Genomic DNA, 22,494 nt, shown 5'->3' with positions numbered 1-22,494 from the left:
GCTCATTCACACCAGCAGATAACAAATTTCAGTGATTTTCAGCAATGACTGTAAAAAATATGGGGGAGAAGGGAATTCAATAAAGCTCTCCACCTTTGCCCTTTTTGTTCATGCACTAAATGGCAGCTCTGGGTGGCATCAATTACTAAAAATCTAGACGGATCTAGAAGCATAGCCATATTTTCTTTATGTTCCCTTGCAAACTCCATCTCTCTGCTCTTCATCCCAGCTTCCAAATTATGCTGGGTGTCTGAAGCAGGACAGTAGGTTATTTTTCATTTCTTTCTAAATCCCTAGTTATACTGTGGCAATAGATAAAACAGCAAGCCAGCTGACAATGTTACTGGAAAACCACTTACCATCTTTATTGAGAGCTGGACTTCTACACTTAGTGTGTTTGGTATCCTTCTCCAGGAAGCCCCCAGAGTAGATCTCCTCTCCCCCTGTGCTCTTTACAGCCCTGGCTGGAAGAACCCTTCAGTCAGCATTGAACTGTACATAGAGGAGCACCACACAGCTTCACCAGCCACACATCTGCATTGGAGCACTCCTGCTCTGGAGCACTTCTCCTTGTCAGGATGAAGCAGTGGGGAATTCACAGCATGTGTGCAGTACAATGATCCAACTGCTTTGCCTTCTGTTCCCAGCTTACAGAATTCATGTCAGCCAAAGTACAGTGGATACGCTTCGGACTCTGAATGAAGGCTATGAAATCATACCCAGGGGAAAAACAGAGCTGAAGGTAAGAAGACCAGGGCTGTGTGTAGCACTTCACAGGGGAGTCTTTTTGCTTAAGGAATTTTCATATTATGATATTTTTTGGCCTTCATACACCAACCTTTAGCTGAATCCTTCCAAAATTGTTCCTCTCAGTTGTTTTCGTACATGAGGTGGTTATTGAAGGACTGTGGGATTGAGCAATCAGCTGTATGTGCTGGATATAAGTATTTATATAGTAGTCTATTTAGCCCTCCCTTGACAGAAACTGCTATTTTCAGTGTCCAAATGAGACAGTACAAAATAATTCAAACATCATTTCTACCCTTACATAACCAATAGACAGAAGTAGGAACTTTGCTTGCCTTAAATACCTAGAATAAAAAGATCTGAATATGGCCTCAGGTCCCATCTTGCATGACAAGGGGAATCATCCAAGTTCATATGTCTCCAAGTGGAGATCTGGGGTAATTATTCCAGGTTTAGTCAATGGAAAGAAACCTTTACATAGTTAGTGGGGATAAATTGGCCCTTTAGGAAATTATTAACCTGAAGTACTTTCAGGGTCTAGTTTATGTGAAGATGAATGTCTGTTTTCCACCCCTTCTTCAGTCAAGAGTGATTGACTCTCATATAGATGCCTACAGTTCATCAGATGCATCACACCATAAAAGCTAAATCATCAGTGGTGGGAGAAGAAGTTATTATTCTGATACTAACTTCAGAATGAGTTGTAAAATCTCTTAATTAATAATGCTAGTGCTGCCAAATAAGATGATTAGTGATCCTGTAGTTTCCAACTTCTGTCCAGCTGTGTAGTTTCAATGACCCAGATCAATGAGGGTAATTTGTAAATGACAGTTGGATCAAGGATAATGAACATCCTCTTTCACGAAAATGAAATTCAAATAATCCCTGAGCTATTCTGAAGGATAGCCCAAGGTTTCCAGACATGGTGTGTCTCCGGATATGTATGAAACCAGAGAAACCTAGTGAGGAAATTACATGTTGAGGAGAGGGCAGTCAGAAAACTGCTTCTTATTTGAATTTTTGGGTTTTTTTAGGGTAAAGGAGTAGAAGAAACATATTGGCTGGTTGGGAAAAAAGGCTTTCTGAAGCCCTTACCTAAACCTCCTGAAATAAAGCCAGGGTAAGTGTGACTTCATCATTGTTCAAGACACTCATTAAAAGGTCTTTTTTGGAGCTCACAGGCTGAATATCCATCTTTCCATGTTATCTGTTTCCAAAGCCAACATCATTTTCCTTAGGTGACTTGCATGTTCTGGCATGGTACTGGGACTCAGAAGTGTTGTGGTTTCTTCAACACCTCTCCTTATTCGCAGTTCCCAAGAAGTGACATGGAAACTTGCTGCTTCTCCCCTATACTCCCTTGGAGACTGAACACCGGGGAGTTCCTCCCTGAATCTCCTTCCTGCTCTGTGTGCATATAGGAGACGCATGGATAGGGACACTTTCGGGTCTCTGGTGTCATCAGTCTATGAGAGACACTCAGATTTTTCTCCCCATCCATCAAATTCCTGCAGAAAACACCAACCTCATTCAACATATAAACACATTTTTTCCCTTTCATTCTAATAGAAGAATAAGAAGACTTTGTGTTACAAATTTATGGCACTGTTAGGTAATTGAGGACTTAGTGGTATTACCACATATGGTGGTGGTGAGCAAAGATTGAGCACTCAAAATTCATTAAGTCATTTTCTAGATTTGAAATGCCTGACTCTGCAAACAGAGTACTCCCTGTTCAGCTGTCACCTGCTGTATGCCTGGAAAGGATGTTGTGGTCAGGCCATAAAACCCAGGAGTTGGATTTGTTTGACAAGAACAGTGTGATCACCCACATTAAAAGCAGTCAGCCCTGACTCCCTTTATTGACAATAAAGAGAAATACTTGCTAAGGGGTCTGGTTCGATTGGCCCTCGCAAGATGCCTGTTTTGTTGAGGTGTCCTACAGTGACTACCTCAGAGATCAATGTCTGACAGCAAACAAGGTCTGTTTTAATGTAGTTCTGACTTCTGATCAATCTTGTTCTATGTATGGCCTCATTCCCTCTTAGTAAAGAAGGACCTTTTTTTACCTCCTTCTGCAGAGAGTGGTCAACTACCTGGGCAGTAGCATACAGAGCAGTCCTTTTGCTGAGAAACATCCCAGAGCTTTTTTGGAGTAGGGTGGAACTTACAGTGTATTGGGACATAACTTTAAAGTTATTTGGGTGTCAATCGGGGTGGAAAATAGAAGTTTATTGGAAGATAATTTTGAGAGATGATATTTTTTAGGCTTGAAGGTATTTTATCTACTACTTGATGGAAATGAGCTATTGAGTGATGTGTGTTGATATCAAAGATGCATTATTATTCACAGGAAATACGAAACTTGGAGGAATTTTGCTATCTTATCAAGGTGGGCTAGCTTACCGTGCAACTGAGGAAGTACTTAGAGTTCTACTCTACTTTGAGAGTAGATGCTTCTCACCCTGGTTTTACTATCTGAAAGTCATGGTTTAAGCCTCTGTTGACTGTCGAGGTTCTTTCTACCATTCTCAAAGATCCTGTCCTCTGGCCGTGTGAACCAAAGTCAGATTTATGAAGGGCTGAGCTGTTTCTAAACAGAGATTGTAAATGGTAGAAAATTAATCAGTCCAAGTAGACAATAAGAGGAGTAAAAAAATTTCCCCATTTCCCCACATACTCAGGATCAGAGGCTCTTGAGCATCCATGTGTAACCTCTGAAGAGTCTACCCATAACACTGTAGAGACAGAGGTGATCTACTCTTATCCCAAAGCCCAGATCTTCACTGTTCCTTTGCAGCACCTCTGTCCCCATAGATCATGCAGTGGTTGAATAATTGTGACAGTATTCAGAGGAAAAAAGTCCTAGGACAAAACCATGTTTGTCCTAGTGAGGGGGCAAAATGAAACTTATACCCCATAGAAATCAAATGTCAAGTGCCAGAAAGAAGTAACTGGATGTTCAAGCAAAGCAAATATTTGGATAACTGCCTCATGCATAGACTGTGCTGTTGCCAGATAGGGATCAGACATCGTGTCCTGTTTTCTGGCCTTATCTTGATGGTTCAGGTTTTGGCACAAGACCAAGAGGTTGAAAGTTGTTTCTGTCTAGTTGGCTAGTATGATGGTTTCAAGTCACTGCCTCATATAATTCCATAGGGATTTCCTCATTTGTAGGCTTTTGAGCTGAAAAAGGAAATACTGTACAAATTCCTCTTCTACTCATTTTTTTTTCATTCTGTCCTGAGGCAACTTATCTTCTCTTCGGTATTTCCTTACCATGAGGTCTATGAGCACTTGTTTTTATCTCGTGCTTTATCTTGTGACTTGGGTGGCCTAAACATCTGCAGGTGGGCAGTCGTGGTGGCCATGCTGAGAGGTATTTCTTGCTAAGTGAAGGTGCTTGGTCTTATGTCCATGTTGCAAACCCTTGCGCCATGGATTTAAGGGTCAGATCCTAGGGATGGAAGTTTTTGAAGTTCCTATTCAAAGGATAAGTCCTTCTTTCTAGGTCAAATCTCAGTTTTACCTGGTTTTCACAGAAGCTTTAGGTTAACTTTGCCTGACATAGAACAAGGCAGGACAGTTCCATAACCTCTCTGGATATTTCCTTGCTTCAAGGCAGATTTCTACACGTACACCTTGTACTGCCACAGGAAATAGTGGCAGATTGGACATAGAGAAGGTGTAACAAAATTAAGAAACCACAAAACCAAGCTTGCCAAGCAGTCAAGCAGCAGACTACCTGTTTAGAGATTTCAGTCAGATGGGTTTAAAGGAAGGCTGTGAAGTTTCTTTGAGGGTACTCCAGATGAGTAGCTGGGGTGTTTCAGACATGGAAGAAGCAAGTACATAAATGTGTGATATTTGAAGTTGGCATCCTGTTATGCTTTGGGACAGGCAGCACCTTGTCAACTCCGGTGGAGCAGTCACCTTGTTCAAAAAAGCAGAAAAGATATTAGTTTATGCAAAACTAGCAGACACAAGCCTGACCTGGACTAAATCTCAGATGCATTTTGCTAAGCACTGAAAAAAAAATCTAACACTGGGAAAAATTCAATGGCTAATGAAATTTAGAAACAAAACAAAACAAAACAAAACAAAACAAACTAAAAAACCAAACTAGACCGAAACAAAAAAAAACCCAAACCAAAAAACCCCAAACAAGCAAAAAAAATCCAAAAAAAATGAAAAAAACCAAAACCAAACCAACCCCAAAATAAACAAACAAACAAAAAACCCCACCAAAACCAGTACAAAACTTAGAGCCAGGATGACTCATTTGCCGTTCAAAGGGATGAGTGACATTCTTGCTCTTCTGAATTTCCAACATTTACCATCCTGGTTCAAAAATTCTTTGCTCTGGTAATGAACACATTGTTTGAAAGCATCAGAAGTACTCTATCCCAGCAGGTAGTTTTATTCAAAAACTTTCCCTTTAAATTATTTATGGAAAGTTAAGTGCAGGAAAAAAATTAATACAATTCAGCAAAGAAAGATACAGATTGTTGATCATCTCAAAGGTTTTCAACCATTAACCCAATGCTGAGGTAAAGAACATTTTTAGCATAAACACAGATCCTTTACCTTGTATGAATTCATGCAGTAAACCTTAAGTCCAGAAGGGTCAATAGGTCATCTAGCCCACTACCATTATTCACAGTGATAAGTGCAAGCTGATGTGAGACATCACTGAAAACTGAAGATGAAGCTAGGAATAGGTGAGAGTTTTGGGGCTTTCTCGTCCTCACGTGCATGAGGATCAACCCTGGAGAAATCACTGGGATCCTTGTTTGAAGATAAATGGGTGAGAAACAGTGAAGGATGATCAAAGAACCCATCTCCCAACCCCAAGTGAGAAACACCTTTTTATGAGCCAGGAAAAAGACACCCATTAGGACAACAAGGTTTCTTCTTCTACCCAGTAGAAGGTTCTCATTGCTTTGTCTGTGTCGGAGCACCCTAGAAGCATGGATCCGTAGAGAGTCTCTAGTGTTGCTGTTGCTGCTGATGTGTCTTTCTGAGGAGAAAAGTGAAAGCATTTCCTCCTGGGCTCCTATTTGAAGTCTGTCAAATGCACTTTTAAATCAGAAATAAAAGAGCTTGTGGACCAAACAGCAGTGAAAAACTCTTGTTGTCCTTCCATAGCTGGAATTATACAACAGCATAGAAATATTTCCTAAATAAACTTTATATAGCATTTAACAAGAGCTATTTGGGGAAATCAAAGCATCCTCTGTCTCATAGGCTTGATCATGCAATGTCAGGACAGCTGCTTTTTGCTTCACACTCAATCCCTTCTTTTCAAATTGTTTCTGACCACCTAACACAACAGCAAAATGAAGACAAAAAACTATTCTGATCATGGCTGTGGCATAATCACAGTGAGAAAGAAGAATTTTTCTCTGAAATCTGATGGAGAATGAGAATGGGAATAAAAGTAGGTGACTCATCTCCTTTTGAACAAGACTGTTTGACTTGCGATGTGATTGCACCAGCTTTTATATTTAAACAAGCTCTTTCTGAGCAAGCTGAAGTTTCTGGGAGAATTGACTGGAATATTACAGAATTGGTGCTAATAGCAAGAAACCCTAAATGCAGTGTTCAGAAAGGAAGAAAAGTCAGAACTTCACAGATTTTTCTCCTGCTGGCTTTGCAAACAAGACAATGGGAAGGAAGGACCTTGGAAAAATAACAGCTGTCTCCAAAAAGAGGTGTTTTGCCCGAGGCTGGGATGGATGATGCAGAACCAGACTCTCTCCAGTTGCTCAGACATTAGTGAGTTTGATTTACACCAGATCATTTTTTTGTTGTCGTGCAGTGGATGAAAATCAACTCATTACCAAAAAGTTATTGATACTTGTGTGAGCAATGTCTGGAGGTGGACCTCAGGCAGTCTAACACCATGCTTGATCCCCAGATACCCTGGTCAGGCCTCCACCTTCTGTGGGCCACAACCTGCTGCCCTATTGTGCAGACACAGGCAGCAACCTCCTCCACTTCCCTGTGGGTCCTGCTGGGTGGACTCAAAGAATAAACCCCTCATGCTCACCCATGTGTGGCTGAATTTTGTTACTGCTTCCATAAAGGTTCTAGACACAAAATTCCTCTTCTTTCTCCAACAGGCAGGATTTAATCTTATTAAAAATTATTTACCTCCACCTGATCTGGTCACCTTGCATGTCTTTTAAGAGTCAGTGCGGAGAAACAGACATTTCTTGTGTTGGTCTTCTTCTGCTTTGGGATAAACTCCTGCTGTGGTCCAGCAGTGCCATCTTCCCTTCACTGGCTCAGAATAGAGACCAAGAAATTTGGCTTAGATGGAGACATCTCTATTGCAGATAAAAAAAATATCAGGGAGCTAAATCTCACCTGAGTTGTAGATTCCCAGAAGAAGTCATTCCTCATTGAACCCATCAGGGTTATATCCTCCTGGTTTCCCTGTCCTTGGGACCCAGCCCTAAAGGCACCATCACTCATGAGGAAGTTTATAAACAGGGATCAATATTTCTAAAGAGGAGAAAGATGTTCCCAGAGCTGAGGATTTAGATGAGGCTTGGGAGGACAACTTGTCTAGGCATTTCCATTTGTAGAGCAGAATTGGCAAAAGAGCTGAAACTTGGCTCTGATCTCCCTCAGGAAAGGCTGTTAAATTAGTGGGACGACTGGATTTCTCTAGGGACAGCTAAATACTATTTCCACCAGGAAATGTGCCCACAGCTTAGGGAGCTGAGAGCTTCTGAAAGCACCATCCCTGGAAGACCAAAAGGCACTGAGGCAGGAGTTGAACTAACCAAAGGCAAGATCTTCACTGCTGTTTTGTTCTCTTCTTCCCTTTAATGAAAGGATCAGTGGAATAATGGAATCATTCTCCCAGGATTCATCTTATCTAATAGATTCCAGAAACAGTCATAATAGAGATATAGTTTGTACTCCTCAATCAACAAAGTCAGTCATCTTGTCCTGGCAGAAGGGTCTAAGAGTGACAACAGCTCTCTGGACACTTAAAATTTAATTAGCTGACCTCATCCTTTGCAGTAAGTTGAGTGGTACAAGAGGGGAATAAATAAAAGCCAGAACCAGGACCCATATTTATTTTCCTTTTTCTCACCAGAAGACACTTACCTTTCCCTCAGTCTCCATTACAGTCTGTTCTTTATTTCAGATGAAACTGAACTGGTTCTTTCTCTAATGGCCTACCTGTTCACTGCAGGTATAGAGCTCATGGGTTACTCCCGGAAGAAATTGCAGAGTTCAAAAGGAGGAAAGCTGAAAAACTCCTTGGCAAAAGGGCCTAGATCTGAGGTAGTAGCTGTAGGACAGTCCCATGTAGCTCTGCTGTTTAGTGTCTGCTTGTGTGTTATTTGTCTGCACTTTGCTGGTTTTAATGTCTTTTTTTTTCCCCTTTCCTTCTATTTTTTCCCTTTTTTTATTCCTCTTTTTCTTTCTTTTTTCTTTTTAATATGTGTTATTATTTCAACATGTCTCATTCCAAAGGTGCTTGGAACAGCAGCAAAGCTGTTTGCAGACAGTAGTAGCCTTGTTGGGTGTTTTCCTAGTGAATTTATGACCTAGTATCATGTTAATTCCTGAAAGACATACAGTATTACTGTGTTTAGCTGCAGTGTACCATCAGTCCACTCTATGTTAATGTTCACTGTGCCAGGAAGAGCCCAGTACATGGCAAGCACAGCGATAAAACTGGAGTTCGAGCCTGGAAAAATCCAAATTGCCTATTGTTGCTTTTGCGTAATGCATATCTCCTGCCTAGTGTAATTCCATACCTCATGACAGAAAGAGGATGCAGCTTTGATATTCATCATTATTGTAGCTATGGGTACACAAGATAATGGATTTATGGTTTTGGTGGAATTTGGAAGTCACATGGAATATGACAGTGTGACCTGATCAAGTAGGTGTTATCAGAGCAAGGCTGGCACAGAAGCATGCACAGCCACATGTGCACATGTGGTGTCCCCTGAAAATGATGTATGAATGGGATTTTCAATAATATCTCTGAAAACAGCAGTAATTCTTCTGCTCAATTCCTCTGGACTAATGTGTATTTCATTTCCACTTCCCTAAAAAAGGAGGGGTGGATGAAAGCCCAGAGTGCCTAGGTATAGGCTGGTTACAAACCCCTAAGACACACCATATCAGGCTGGTAGATTACTATGAAGACTAAAGCTCCCTCCAATTTTCTTACAAGGATAAAATCCAGCAGGCAACTTTTGGCTGTGTTCCTCTTTCCCAAACACATCTTTTAAAGATTCAGGGTGTGTTACCAGGCTGGTTTATCTCCCTGAAGAGATATTTAAATTTTTGTCTGAAGTTTTCCCTATTGAGGACCTAAAGGCAGAAAATCCTCATTAAAAAAATAAAATAAAATATTTTAAATATGAGACACAATCTGCAGAGACCTGCATAAGCACTACCATATGTGAACACCTGCTGCTAAATACAAGCTCTGAGGCATAGAAGACCACCCTGCTGATTTACACCTAAGAGTACCAGCTAATCCTCCAAGGCCAGAGACGAAGAGGATCTCACACTTCGGTTAGCCCTGCTTGACAAAACCTGCACATATATCAGTATTTAATGCATATATCACCCACAGACATAGACTTTGACACTGAAGCAAGGCTGATCAGCAGTATATTATGGAGAACAGAAGGTCCTTATTAGCCAACTTGGCTTAATCTGTGGAAAATAGCAGGAAAATCCATAAGACATTCACACCTGAATCTTTTCAATGGTCCTAGTTCAATCCTTCTTGTGTTCAGGAAGCTTTCAATGGAGGCAATTAAGTCCTCAACAGCCACTTATTCCCACATGCCTGCTTGGTGATTTAGTGATGTTTCCAGCTAATCTATTTTAGATGCTTCTGACGAAAGGGACTATACTGCCAATAACCTTGTTTTTCCTTGATAGCAATAAAGGAACACAAGGATCTCAGATGTCATCATCTATAGTCCATTCCCCAATTTATGGTCCTATTAGTCTTGAGCCTAAACTGCTAACAGTCCCACAGGGCTCTTGCTGCAGTATGATAGGGATCCCCATCTTGGAGGAATTATGTATTTTGGAGTATTCATCTGTCCTGGAGTCTAGAGGAAGGTCAAGACTCTGCTTCTCATGCTCAGGAGTCAATCCTTTAACCTTGAAAGAGTGGCTGTGGACTCTGCTGTCCTTGGTGGATTCTTGATTTCAAAGAGGAGTGATGGTTCTGGCTGGATCTTGATAAAAACACTCAGCAAAGCGCGAGGAATGCCAGAGTGCACCCCCAGTTACATGAAGATAAACCTCATGGCTGTATCACTAGTGACAATTATCCTTTGTCCTGTGGTAGGACCTGGACCTTCTAACCCACTCATGCAAGTGGGATTCAGCCCAGAGCACCATGTCTGTCAGAGACACTTGTGTAAGGCTGGTAGATAAAACAACAGCTGGAGACCATGTAGGATAAACCATGGCATCAAATGCTGCTGGGCAATATCCTCAGGCAGATGAATCCTCCCCACAGCATCTTAAAATGCTTCTGATATGGAGGAAGGGATTTCTCTCTTTAACTTCAAAACACGAGAGAGAACTATATCACAAGAGTGGTCAGTGACTCCCTAGGATCCGTGGGTTGGTCTCAGTTTGTAGGTGAGACTTAGACCCCACGCAAGTCAGTCAGAATTCATTGTGGAGTTCTCAGGGGTGAGATTTCACCCTGGCGTGATTGGGAGTGGCTGTATTTATGGAGGGACCCATTGCAGGTGAATCTTAGTACAATCTGTACTGCTCTCTGCTGACCTTTAGATAGATAAGCATAGAGGTGGTGTATCCTGCGCTAGCCTGGGATTGCCCAAAAGTACTGAGGTTCAATTTTTCAAGTTATTTTCTCTTTTTTTTTCTCCTGTTCCTCAAGGATTTGGCTCTCCTTGTATTCCAACTCTTCCTCCTGTGAACTCAGCTTAGTGACAGGAGATCCCTTGAGATTCTTTCTTGTCCAGGAAATACAGTAAATATCCAAATAATTGCAGCTTGCTTGCCAAACCATAGGCTAACAAGGTGCAGTTGACCAGCAGATAAGATCAAACAATCATAGAATAGCTTGGGTTGGAAGGGACCTTTCAAGGTCATTCTGTCCAGCCTCTCTTGCAATGAGCAGATACATGTTTCACTAGGCCAGGTCACTCAGTCCCATCCTCCCTGGCCTTGAATGCTCCCAGGCATGAGGCATCCACAGATTTTCTGGGCAACCTGTACTGGTGCCTCACCATCCTCATCACAAAAAATTTCTTCCTTATGTCTAGTCTAAATCTATCCTCTTTGAGTTTAAAAACATTACCCTTTGTTTTATTTCTACAGAATACCTGCTTCATGTAGTCAGATTTTAACAAGTATTTCTATTCTAAAGTAATTGCATGTTAATTGCACACAGTGGTGGTGTGTACAGTTTAAACATAGATTTATGTATATACACAACTATTTCTTACCTATTTCTTTCTAATCTCTATATAATAGCAATTAGTAGGGATTTGTATTTTGTTCTTTTTAGTTTACAACAGCTGGAATGATATTTTCTTCTATTATACACAGTAAATCTTATTCCATATGATGCTTTATGTATGACAGAGCAGCTGCAGATTTGAGACCTTCCTAAAGCCCTGCCATTTGCTGAGCTTCTAACCTCTTACAAATCCTTAATGTTTGTTTTGTCTCTGAGAACCCCATTATATGAAAATAAATTTGCACTCACCAACAGATGGTGGCTCAGAACCTGGGCTTTGTGAACACTTGAAGTATTGTAGCAAAAGATCCACTTCAACTCCACCATTTAACATTTCTGCTTTGGCTGACACAAAATGATGCTAAAAGAAAAGTAGCTCCGGCCCCTCTGTAATTTGCCAGCAAAGAGAGGGGCAAAGCAAGATGTGTTCCAACCCAAGACTGCGAGTTTCAAGGTCTTTAGGGTCCCTTCGTGGTCACCAGCAACTGATGCCTTTTCCTGGTCTTAAAATCAAGAGTCATACATGGTTTGAAGGGGAAAAGGGATTTTACCTTGGTATTTATTTTAAGGATCCTTAGGTGCACACGTCCAGGTCATATGCATTGAGATGCACCCTGTTGAGTATATGCCCCAAAAGATCAGGTGTAACATTATAGGTCTTACTAATTAGCATATGTATCAAAGATTCCCCAATGAGAGGCTCAAGTGAGCCCCCCCTCCCCAAGGAGCCTTCCCCTGGATGGTTCTATCTTAGTTTACAAATGTGTTCTGGAGAGGACCTTGGGGTCTGGGGCACACTGATCCCTAACTATGAAGCTTCTAAAATATTTAGTCTCTTAGCTTGACAAAATCAAGTCCAAGAATGTAGGCAAAAAGCACTAAGAATACAGAAGTTGTAAAAAAATATAACAGGGGTATAAAAGAAAAGGCAAGAAATCTTCATGGCATCAATTCCTTGGTGAGGAGAGTTGCTAACCTCTCTTCTCTTCTCTTCTCTTCTCTTCTCTTCTCTTCTCTTCTCTTCTCTTCTCTTCTCTTCTCTTCTCTTCTCTTCTCTTCTCTTCTCTTTTTTGCAGTCACAATTGGCCAGATGTACTGACCAGGAAATTCAAATCTGTCCTGAGAAACACAAAGAGGACACTAAGAAAAGCAAACTTTAAAGAGATGGGAAGCATGAAGGAGGCTGGAATAAGTTCTGAAGAGGATGAAATCTGAGACAAACACAGCAAAGAACTAGTAAGATCAGGAGGGACACCTTGAAGCCAGTCCAACAGAGCTCACACTCTCCATTTAGACCCCAGACAGCCCAAAGCAGTATAACTAATGAAGCCTCTTAGCTCTTGGAGAGGGTGAACCAGAGCAGGAGGATGAATCCTTACCATCATCTCTTGTGAAACTGGGCACCATCTCAGAGCTGTATGTGTGTGCTTTTGGGAGAGGTGCACTGGGGAGGAAAGTGATGGTGATGACAATGGTAGTTCCAGCTCTTCATGAGCACAACGGTCACAAGGATGAGTTTGAAGAATATTTTAGTTAGGTCTGCATGGCAGCACTAACAAGTCCAGCTGCCCTTGGGCCTGGATTCAAACAACAATGCCAAGTGCTAAAATGGTTTAACTGTTCCACATTAACTAGTTGTTTTCCTGTTGGTATTGTGGGAAGCTCTGGTTTCATGAAAATGAGTGCAATTGAGAAGAAAGTGTTTTGGACAACAACAAAAAATATTTTTACTCTCCCACAGAGAGAAATTTTGAATCCAAATATTTTATTCCTGTATGTCAACTTAAGCTGAAACATTTTCTTTCAAATTGACATTTCAGCTGCAAATGCCAATTTAATGGTATTTTCAAAATGAAATGACAGTTTTGAATTGAAACAGTTTGGTATGAATCAATATTTGTTTCAAATTCCAAAATGAGATTCTGCTCAAAATGTCAAAATGTGTCATATTACAAATCCAGATCTGAATAGCAAGAACTTTTTTTTTTGCTTTACACACACACACATATACAGGATATCTAAGATATTTTATGCTTTTCATCCTAAAACAAGATGAAAATGGAATACCAAGATATTGCAAAACTGAGATGTAGTTCGATTAGCTGAGAAATACTAATAAAATATGAATTTTTTTTCCCTGCAAAAGTGGGGCTGAGGGAATTAAGAGAACATCATTAAAGCAATGCAAAGCCTAAACCCCGTCACTCTTTTTCCTTTCCAATCTCCAAGTGGTCTCTAAGGCACTTGTCTATAAAGTAAGCCTCCCCATGGGTGAAAAGTTTTCTATAATGGTAAATATCTGGCCTGTAGGTACTTCCACCAGAGCACACTTCCTCAAAGCCAAATAATTTTGGTGTTGGGCCCTTCTTCTTCCAAGATTTTTATCCCCAACATCTGGCTTCTAACAACCTTCTGGGAATTGTTGTCTCTTCTGCAAGGCTGAAGAGAAGAGCAAGTATGGTAATTTAATCAATATTACTACCAGAAGGTGTTAATTGAGAACACTGAGGCCTTTCTCAAGCTCAATTTGAACTGTTGTCATCAGACCAATCAAAACAGATTTTTACCATTCAGATAATAAATAAGAGTCAACAACCATTTGGCAAATTTTCATTCAATACTGCAAATACCTTTATGAAACAAGGTGAGTCTGGCTTCACAAAGCTAAGGAACACAGCATTTGCACAACTAATTCACTGTATCAAGTATAAAACATGCACTGTCAAAGTAAGATCTGTTTGGAGTATAAACATCTGAAAAGCAAAAACAGAAGGGAAATTCCTTAATGCTCTTTAATAATGAGCTTTTACTCTGTGGCACCTGGTTTTGTTTTTTTAGTGGTGAGTTGATATTCCATGTGGGAGAAGTTGGCCCTTGAAGGACATCTGTCAAAAGGCACATACAACACTCGAGCTGTCAAACAGGGATTAGGGAAGCCTTCACTTTCTTCCCTGTGCTCACCCTCTGTTTAAAATTTCATTCAGAAATAAAGTCCTATGGAAGAGACATGGGGTAGGTAATTCTGACACAATACACCTCAACATACGTTTCCAGAGAGGGACGTTATCTGGATTGGTCTGTGCAAACATGAGTTTAAAATCAAAAAAAATCTGCATAATTCATGTATTTTCCACTATTTTCCCATGTAAAAAGGAAAACATTTATCATTGCTGTCCTGTTACAAAGCAGAGTGGGTTAAGTCAACCTGAATTTTCCATGAAAATGATTGAAACGAGATTTCCACCCACACTTCTGCACATGGTTTTGAATTCTTTCTTCAGCCTCTAGTCTTCTAAAATAAACAACATTCTTTGAATTCCTTTTAAAAATTAAGATAGTAAATCTGTGGGAAAGGGTAGCAGAGAAGCATGACTTTAGTAATCCCAGGATAATTCTTTATTCTCTTTGAAGCCAGTGGTAATTTTTCCTCTTAGTTTCAACAGGAAGAGGCCAAGGACTCATCCCTGAGTGTGATTACAGCTACTGTTAGAAATACATAAAATATATTTATATTTTCCTGGTATTGTTCTGTGTAGACAGATTTAGGTTCACTCATGAGATTTCTTCCCATACAAACTAAGATTACTGTGTCATGCTCTTTTATGTTATTACTTTGCTCCTAAAACTAGTGCTAGTATGTTGTAATGAGGAAGATGTGGGCTGGAAGCAGCAAATGTAAATTTTTGTAACTCCACATCAGGCTTCTCGGGTGATTGTGGACAAGGCATTTGGTGGATTTTTGGATAGGGAAGCACACATTGTAGTAACCATTATCAACAAGAACCTACCACACGATGGCTGGAAGTTTTACCACTAATGTTATAGAGCGAATTTTCATGTAATCATGCAAATCCACTGAGAGATGTAGATGATGTATTTACATAACATAAACACTATCTGAATATAGTTTGTATTTCATAGAGTATTTTTAGCAGTCAATGTACAATGTAAGACAATAAAGATCATTGAAGACCTATCCCTCCACCTGAAAATCTCATTCTAGTTTGTATATTTACCTTCAGCTGACTTCTCAGCTTACTTTTCATCTCCTTTTGAAGATAAGGCACATATGGAGACCCCCGTTCACATATTCACTGGATTACACAATAATTTAAAAACAGGTCTCAAGATACACAAGCCAGTGGCAAGACAGTCAGACAGAGAAGATGCAGAAGAATCCAAGAAAAATAGGGAGCAACCACAGCGTGGATGAGTGCCCAAACAGCTGCAATGGCCCAGGTCTGGGAAAGTTTCCCATAACAGATGTTAATGGGAGGAGGGGGCAATATCATTCCCCACAGCACATTTCTCATTAAAAAATATGAAGATGCTTCTCTGGGGTTTAGAAATACAGCCATGTGAATGCAGGAGTAGAGCTGAGGGTAAGTAATCCCTCGATAATTCTGTGATCCTGCGATTCCATCCTCTCACCAGTAATGAATCAAATAAATGCACGAGAGACATCACATCAACTTGTGCCTTTCTATCCATACAATGAACATGGTCTGGCAAGGTCCTGTGCACAGGCAGACTCCTACCCCTTTATCTACCTGCTCACACACAGTGGTCATCAGATGGATGCATCACTGGTGAAGGAGGGATAAGGATTACCTACTGCTGTAGCCACACACCCTTTCATTCCCCTTCAGCCATGCCTGAAAGCCCTAGTGTGGCCCTCATCAGTTGCCTCATCTGTGTTAAAAATAATGGCTTGAATTATGTCATGGAATTTCATCATAGAATCATTTAGGTTGGAAAAGACCTCTAAGGTCATCAAATCCAAACATTAACCCAACACTGCCAAGACCACACTAGACCATGTCCTCAAGAGCCACGTCTACATGTCTTTGAAATACCTCCAGGGATGGTGACTCCACACTTCCCTATTCCAATGTTTGACAACCCTTTCAGTGAAGGATTATTTCCTAATACCCTATCTGAACCTCTCCTAGTGCAACTTGATGCCATTTCCTCTTGTCCTATTGCTTTTTATCTGGGAAAAAAGGTTGACCCCCAGATGGATACAGCTTCCTTTGAAGTAGTTGTAGAGAGTGATCAGAGTAAAAGAATACATGGGAGAAGGCAGAGGTACTGCAGCTCTTCATGCACAAACTGAAGCTGTGTGAAATGGTGGTGTTAGAGAAAGCCCTTACAGGTAAAACCCAGCCTGATGAAGTGCTACAAGATTGCTAGGTCAGCTGTAGGAGACAGAGAGTTTGATGTACAGGGAAGTTGGGTTAGCACATAGAGTTGAAACAGACCTCCCAAAATGAAGAGTCATTGCACTAAGGATTATTTCCAGACCCTGAGTGATTGCAGTCCTCTCCTCCAGCCTCCTGCAGCTGCAGGGTGTGCTGCAACACACAGTGCTCCTAGGCCAGCAACTACTGAGACAGGTGAGCAGGGGAAGCTTTTCTGTATTCATCCCATACCAGGGTACTCCTCTAGCCTTCCTGAAATGACCACAGGAGAGTGTTCCCTGACCTGAAGAAACCAGAATCCATGTTCTGTGCAGTGTAAGAAGCACATAATGCTTTTCCTCTGATGCTCATTACTTTACAGCTGTTGGTGTTAAATTTCATCTACCAGCTTTTTCCTCATTCACTAGAGTTTCTCACAATTCTTCAGAAGCCCGACTTCACAATATTTGCAGATGTCAGCATCCCATGGCTCTCCTTCCTTCCCTGAGCATCCCTAAATTCTGCTAAACAGCACAGGACCCAGTGGAGGGACTTCGAGAACCACCCCCAAAATTGTCACACAATGCATCCTGATAAAGCAATTCTTTGCTTTGTTTCCTTACTCCACACCTGTCCTGATCCATGACATTTCCCCTTCACTCTCATTACTTGGTGCAAAGCATCATCCTTTCCTGCACAGGACCTCTTTAGTCAAGAAAAATTTTATCAGATGGTTCTCTTTTATCAACTGTTTTCATTGACACATTATAGTTATTTTATTCAAAGGAATTAAACCCCCCTTTTGCCATTTTCTCTTCTCAACTTGGGGCTGTCCAGGACCCAGACTTGATAGCACAGACTTCAGGCACAGTAAAAAAAAAAACAGATGATGAAAGTAAATACACTCATTTTCACAAAACTAGGTGTCTGAAACATGTTCAATAACATATGCAGAGAAGCTCAGGATAAAGTGATTCTGGGCCAAGGACTAATGCTGAAATATGTTAAATCCACACAGGCCTGATGCCCAGATGAAAACTGCAAAACCATGTATGAAATCCCAGCTGGCCTTGAACAGAAGGCATTTATTAAGAGCTGGAGCCTTTTTTTTCTATTGTTGCTAAAATTTGTCAAATTGAAAACATTCTGCAGTTTTCAAGTGGAAAATGGTCTGGTTTTCAGACAGTTTGTTCGCCAGACACCTCAGCTGCCCATCTGCTGGGCTATTGATTCCAAAGCAACCCTGGAGGCAAGTGTCTCAGCTCCAATCTCCACATACAATTTCCTCCTTTATTTTTGTTTTTTTCTGCTCAAAAGCTGGAACAGAAATAGCATTTCAAAATATTGAAATCCTGCAGGAAACATACTGACCTTTCTCCACACTAGTCAGAAAAACGTGGGCAGGAAAAGAAGGCAAGCAAAAAGACTCTGCAGGCCTAAATGTCCGGCCTTGAGGTATTTTCTCACCAGAAGAAATGCACTGTCTGAACATCACAGAATAATATCTGATGGCAGATGTGCTGCAATTAACTGCTTTAATAACCATGGCTTACTGAACATTTCTTCTGCTGTCTCATGGATGGAGAGTCTGGTGCTGTAAAAAATTGCTTTTACTTCCCCTGCATGTAATCTCTGCTTTGGTTCATTATTGCTTTAAAGGAAAAATCTAAAAACTCTTAATCTGAACACTTCCGATTTTAAAGGAAGGCCAAGCTCTGCTCTGAGCATGTATTTTGTGACTCAGGGCTGTTTGCAATAAAAAAGCATGACAGGAGCACAGCATTCCTTTCCAATCCTTGTGTTGAGCTGTCTGTATAATCTTGGCACTGTGTGGAAATAAAGCTTTTGTTTAACCTACTTGTGTGGGCTCCCTGAGGAGGTGACTGCCTGCCCAGCCAAATCTGTAACTCTTGGCTCCCCAAACACCATCAGCAAATAGAAAGCACTGGAGGGAACAACCGCAGGTTGTTATCCAAATAAGGTGCCAAAGTTTATTCATGGATTCAAAGTTGATTCAAAGTTGATTCAAAGTTTATTCATTTATTTGTGTCATCAAGGTTCCTCTGCCTGACTGCATCTGTCAGGACTGCAACACAGTCAGGACAAAAGGAAAATATGATCTGACTCATGGTGGGTCCAAGGCTTGGGTCCAATCTGCAGGGTGACAGAGGGAGCTCCACTTCTCAAGCTATGGAGGAGAGGGATCAGCCTGAAAACCTTCTCCTCTCCATCCCTCCTGCTATACTTTTGTCCTTGTGGCTGATACTGGGATGGGTACAGACTCTCCAACACTGGTGTTTGTGGAGAGGAACCAACCAGCAGAAGGTGGGCAGGTGGAAAGGAACTGAGTGAAGAATCTCCCCAGATGCGGAGTCCACCAGCTCTGCTAGGACAGTAGTTTTCATATCCTGTGAGACCTCTACCAAATCATTCCCCATACCTGGAATAATGGGAGGCCTTAAGCATTAAGAAGAACCAGCTTTGCATTGTCTATCTAGGTTTCAGTAAAGCAATTGACACTGTTTTACAGAACATTCCCCTGGCGAAACTGGCTGCTCATGGCTTGGACAGATGTACTCATCTCTCTGTGGAAAACTGGCTGGCTGGCCAAGCCCAGAGTGTGGTGGTGAATGGAGTTAAACCCAGCTGGTCACAGATGGTGTTTCCCAAGGCTCAGTATTTGGGTCAGTCCCTCTTAATATCTATATCAATATTCTGGGCAAGGGGATCGAGGGCACCCTCAGTAAGTTCACAGATGACGCAAAGTTGGGTGGGAGTGTTGATCTGCTGGAGGGCAGGAGGGCTGTGCAGAGGGGTCTGGACTGGCTGGATCCATGGGTCAATTGCATGATGTTCAACAAGGCCAAGTGCCAGGTCCTGCACTTTGATTGCAGCAACTCCAGGCAGTGCTAAAGGCTGCGGGAAGAGTGGCTGGAAAACTGCCCAGCAGAAAAGGACCAGGGGATGCTGTGGCCACATCCCTGGGGAGCCTGCGACTGTGGACATCATACCTATGTTGCCTAATGCTACAGGGATCCAGAGACATAGTGTGCCCATCCATGCACATAACTTCAAAACAAATTCCAAGGCAAATGTATAATCATCATCATCATTATCATAATCTGCAGAAGGTCTTGCAGATCTCAAGGGCTCCAAGGACTGAAGGCTGTTCTCCCTTCCTCTGAGGGGAAATCTGTAGTTTCACTTGGAAGCACTGAGTGGTGAATTAAGGTGTTAATGGGAAGTTTTTCTGTTTCACTTCCATCTGGACATATACAAAGCCCATCAATATGAATATCCCCTTTGCTGCCCTTCCCACTGCAATAGGTCATCCAAAGAGAAAAGGCTGGAACACTGCGTTCAGCCAATACCTCTTGTATTTTGTGTAAGTCCTGAAAGCTGCAGTGCTGAATGCATTTATCCTCACCATCTCATGTCCAGGTGCTGGACAGATTTCTAGGAGCTGTGAAGGGCTGCATGGCAAACCCTTCTGCTCTTTGCAGCTACAAGGGAAAATGAGTGGAAATACGATGAATCCTTGCCAAACCTAAAGAAACCTCACAAAAGGTGAAGGAGTACTGAGATTAGATCAGCTGGTTAGTGCATGGTGCTAATAATGCCAAGGCTGTGGGTTTGATCCCTGAATCAGACTCAATGGCCTTCTGGACTCTTTCCAACTCCAAATATTTTGTGATTCTGTGACTACATGTCTTCTGAGTTTTTGCCATTCTCTCCATGACCTCCTGCTATCTCAGATTGGCATTGTGTAGGAAAAGGAACATCCATACTGTGGCAGTTATCTTTTTTGTTGTCCCTTATTTGCTATAAGAACTGGTCCTGGAAAAACCTTTTGCTCTTGATTTTGTACAGCTCACACAGTTTCTGCAGAGTATTTATAGAGAGGAAAAGGACACATGAAGACCTTGCTGGTCTCTTGAGCTGGAGAAAATATTCCACTCTAACTCGTATTATTTTCATTCTGAAATACTCTAATTGAATTAAATTTTAGCACAATCACAGGAAAATCTTCAGCATTAAGAAGATCAGCCACAGCCAATGGCAATAGTTAACTACTGCTTGCATCTGTAACATTCAAATTCAAGGTTCAATTCAGATGCAAGCATTTTATTCTGTATATGTCAATGCATATGAGCTTACATGTATATAGAAATATATTCGTATGCATACAATTAAGCAGCAGCCGTTCACCACCAGAGGGCAGGCAAAGAGTATGAATATCAATTGTCCTGTGCGTCCCTGCATTTGTCAATGAACAAATTGCTCAGCGGCCAGAAGGATATCACCAATGTTTTCTTTGACCATCTCCAACGACTTTCTTATCATAGAATCATGGAATCATAGAACAGTTTGGGCTGGAAGAAACCATTCCAAGTCATCTAGTCCACTCCTCCTGCAATTAGCAGGGACATTTTCAGCTGCATCTGGTGGCTCAGAGCCCTGTCTAGCCTGGCCTTGAATGTTTCCAGGACTTTTCTGGGCAACCTGTGACAGTGTTTCACCACCTTCCTCGTAAAAAACTCCCTCCTAATACCCAAACCAACCACCTTTTAGTTTAAAACCATTTCCCCTTGTTCTACTGCAACAGACCCTGCTAAAATGTTTTTGCCCTGAATGTCAACCCTTACAACTACTTCATATTTCACAGTGTGATGGCTAGTTTTTGTTTTGTTTGTTTAACTGAGATCTAAATCTAGCAATGTTGGTATGAACCAGTGTATCTACTCTCACAGTACTGAGTCCTAGGACCTTTTGGAAAGGTGCAATGAGCAAAGAAGGGCTTCTCTTTTCACTCAAGCTATGGAGAGGATAAAAACACCTAACTCTTGATGCCAGAGAGCAAATCCTTAGAAGCATATACCTCTTTTGATATGGCACAGACAGACCTCCTAGATATGATGGGTCATGAGATCCATAAGGATCGTTGTCTAAAACCCAGTGCCCTTGACCTGAGGAGGAAAGGAGGCATACAGTCTTACCCAGAAGCTTCATCCCAATTTCTTAACAAAGATCTCTACAATTGTGTACAAGCAGATGAAAGTTTATGGGGGTAGAGAGGCCCCTCAGGGAAGGAATCCTGTTCAGGGCTTTGTTCAATGGGATAATGGATGCCAGACCCTCAAAGCAACAACAGAATGGCAGAATCACTTATAATGTTTGTAGCACATCCTGTAATACCATCCCCAAGTGTCTTCACTCAAGGAAATCTGGAAAGTATTTTAAGGGATTGCTATGTCCAGCCTGGGCTGGAAAACTGGGATTTATACCAGCAGGATGTATAGTCACAACCATCAGAAGAAACCAGTTCTCTGCTTCCTGATGACAGGAGGGATTCATTTCCCTTAATTCTGAATCTATGTCTGCAGTAGTCACGCACCAGTCCCTTCGTCCTCACAAGAGAAAGTCAGAGCTTGTGAAGGTGACTCATCTGCTGGACAATTAGATGAATCATGAGCAAGACAGGCTTTCATTTCCCTCCCTGAGCTGTGGAGGATATCAAGATCAGTGGCTCATTTGATAGGTCCCAGCTGTCTATGTTTGATGGAATATAGCTCATCTTTTTCACCTATGACATCATGCTGGAGTTACAAGTTTTTATGAGGAAAAGGAGACCAGGAGTTTACTCAGCTCTTCAATGCCATCACTACTTCTACCTGGGCTTGGCAGGAGGCAGGTGATACATGTTTGAGCATAATTGTCTGTGCTTCTGTGTTCCCCATATTTCACCATTCAATGCACTAAACTATCTGGAAATGTAGCCCACACACAGGATTCAAAGTTTTATCTGAGGTGCACCATACTTCTGAAATCTAGAAGGAGATGCTCAGAAGCAAATTACATTTACAGTGTTTTGAAAAATCAAAGAAATAGATGAGCAGGATTTTTTCCTTTCGATTGCTGCCTTATGTCTGCTTTCTGTCTCCACTGAAATAACTTCAATATCTGTCTGTGTCTCCCAGTGTATCCCTTGCTTCATCATTTGGTTCAGAGGGGTTGTTAGATGATACACGTACCTTTCTCCTCCAGCAGTATGTTCCACCTAAAACACTG

The 22,494-nt window shown here is 41.4% G+C and overlaps 1 protein-coding gene across 3 annotated transcripts in view; it reads left to right on the top strand.

Moving 5' to 3' along the window:
• The window catches only part of GUCY2F (guanylate cyclase 2F, retinal), a 40,253-nt gene extending 27,224 nt beyond the window's left edge, over window positions 1-13,029 (top strand). For 2 of the 3 annotated variants that reach the window (XM_019286691.3, XM_010400985.4), the window contains 3 exons: window positions 648-742; window positions 1,782-1,867; window positions 12,322-13,029. In XM_019286691.3, the coding sequence (XP_019142236.1) occupies window positions 648-742; window positions 1,782-1,867; window positions 12,322-12,460 (320 nt within the window). In that variant the 3' untranslated portion in view covers window positions 12,461-13,029. Of the gene's footprint in view, window positions 1-647; window positions 743-1,781; window positions 1,868-7,960; window positions 8,053-12,321 lie in introns of all 3 variants that reach the window. The other variant, XM_019286690.2, reaches the window with a different exon arrangement.
• The last annotated feature ends 9,465 nt before the right edge of the window (window positions 13,030-22,494 follow it).

The sequence above is a fragment of the Corvus cornix genome, chromosome 1 (genome assembly GCF_000738735.6).
Source record: "Corvus cornix cornix isolate S_Up_H32 chromosome 1, ASM73873v5, whole genome shotgun sequence".
In the NCBI taxonomy this organism is placed as follows: Eukaryota; Metazoa; Chordata; class Aves; order Passeriformes; family Corvidae; genus Corvus; species Corvus cornix.
Note: the sequence above shows the minus strand (reverse complement) of the source record. Positions and strands in the feature narration are given on the sequence as shown.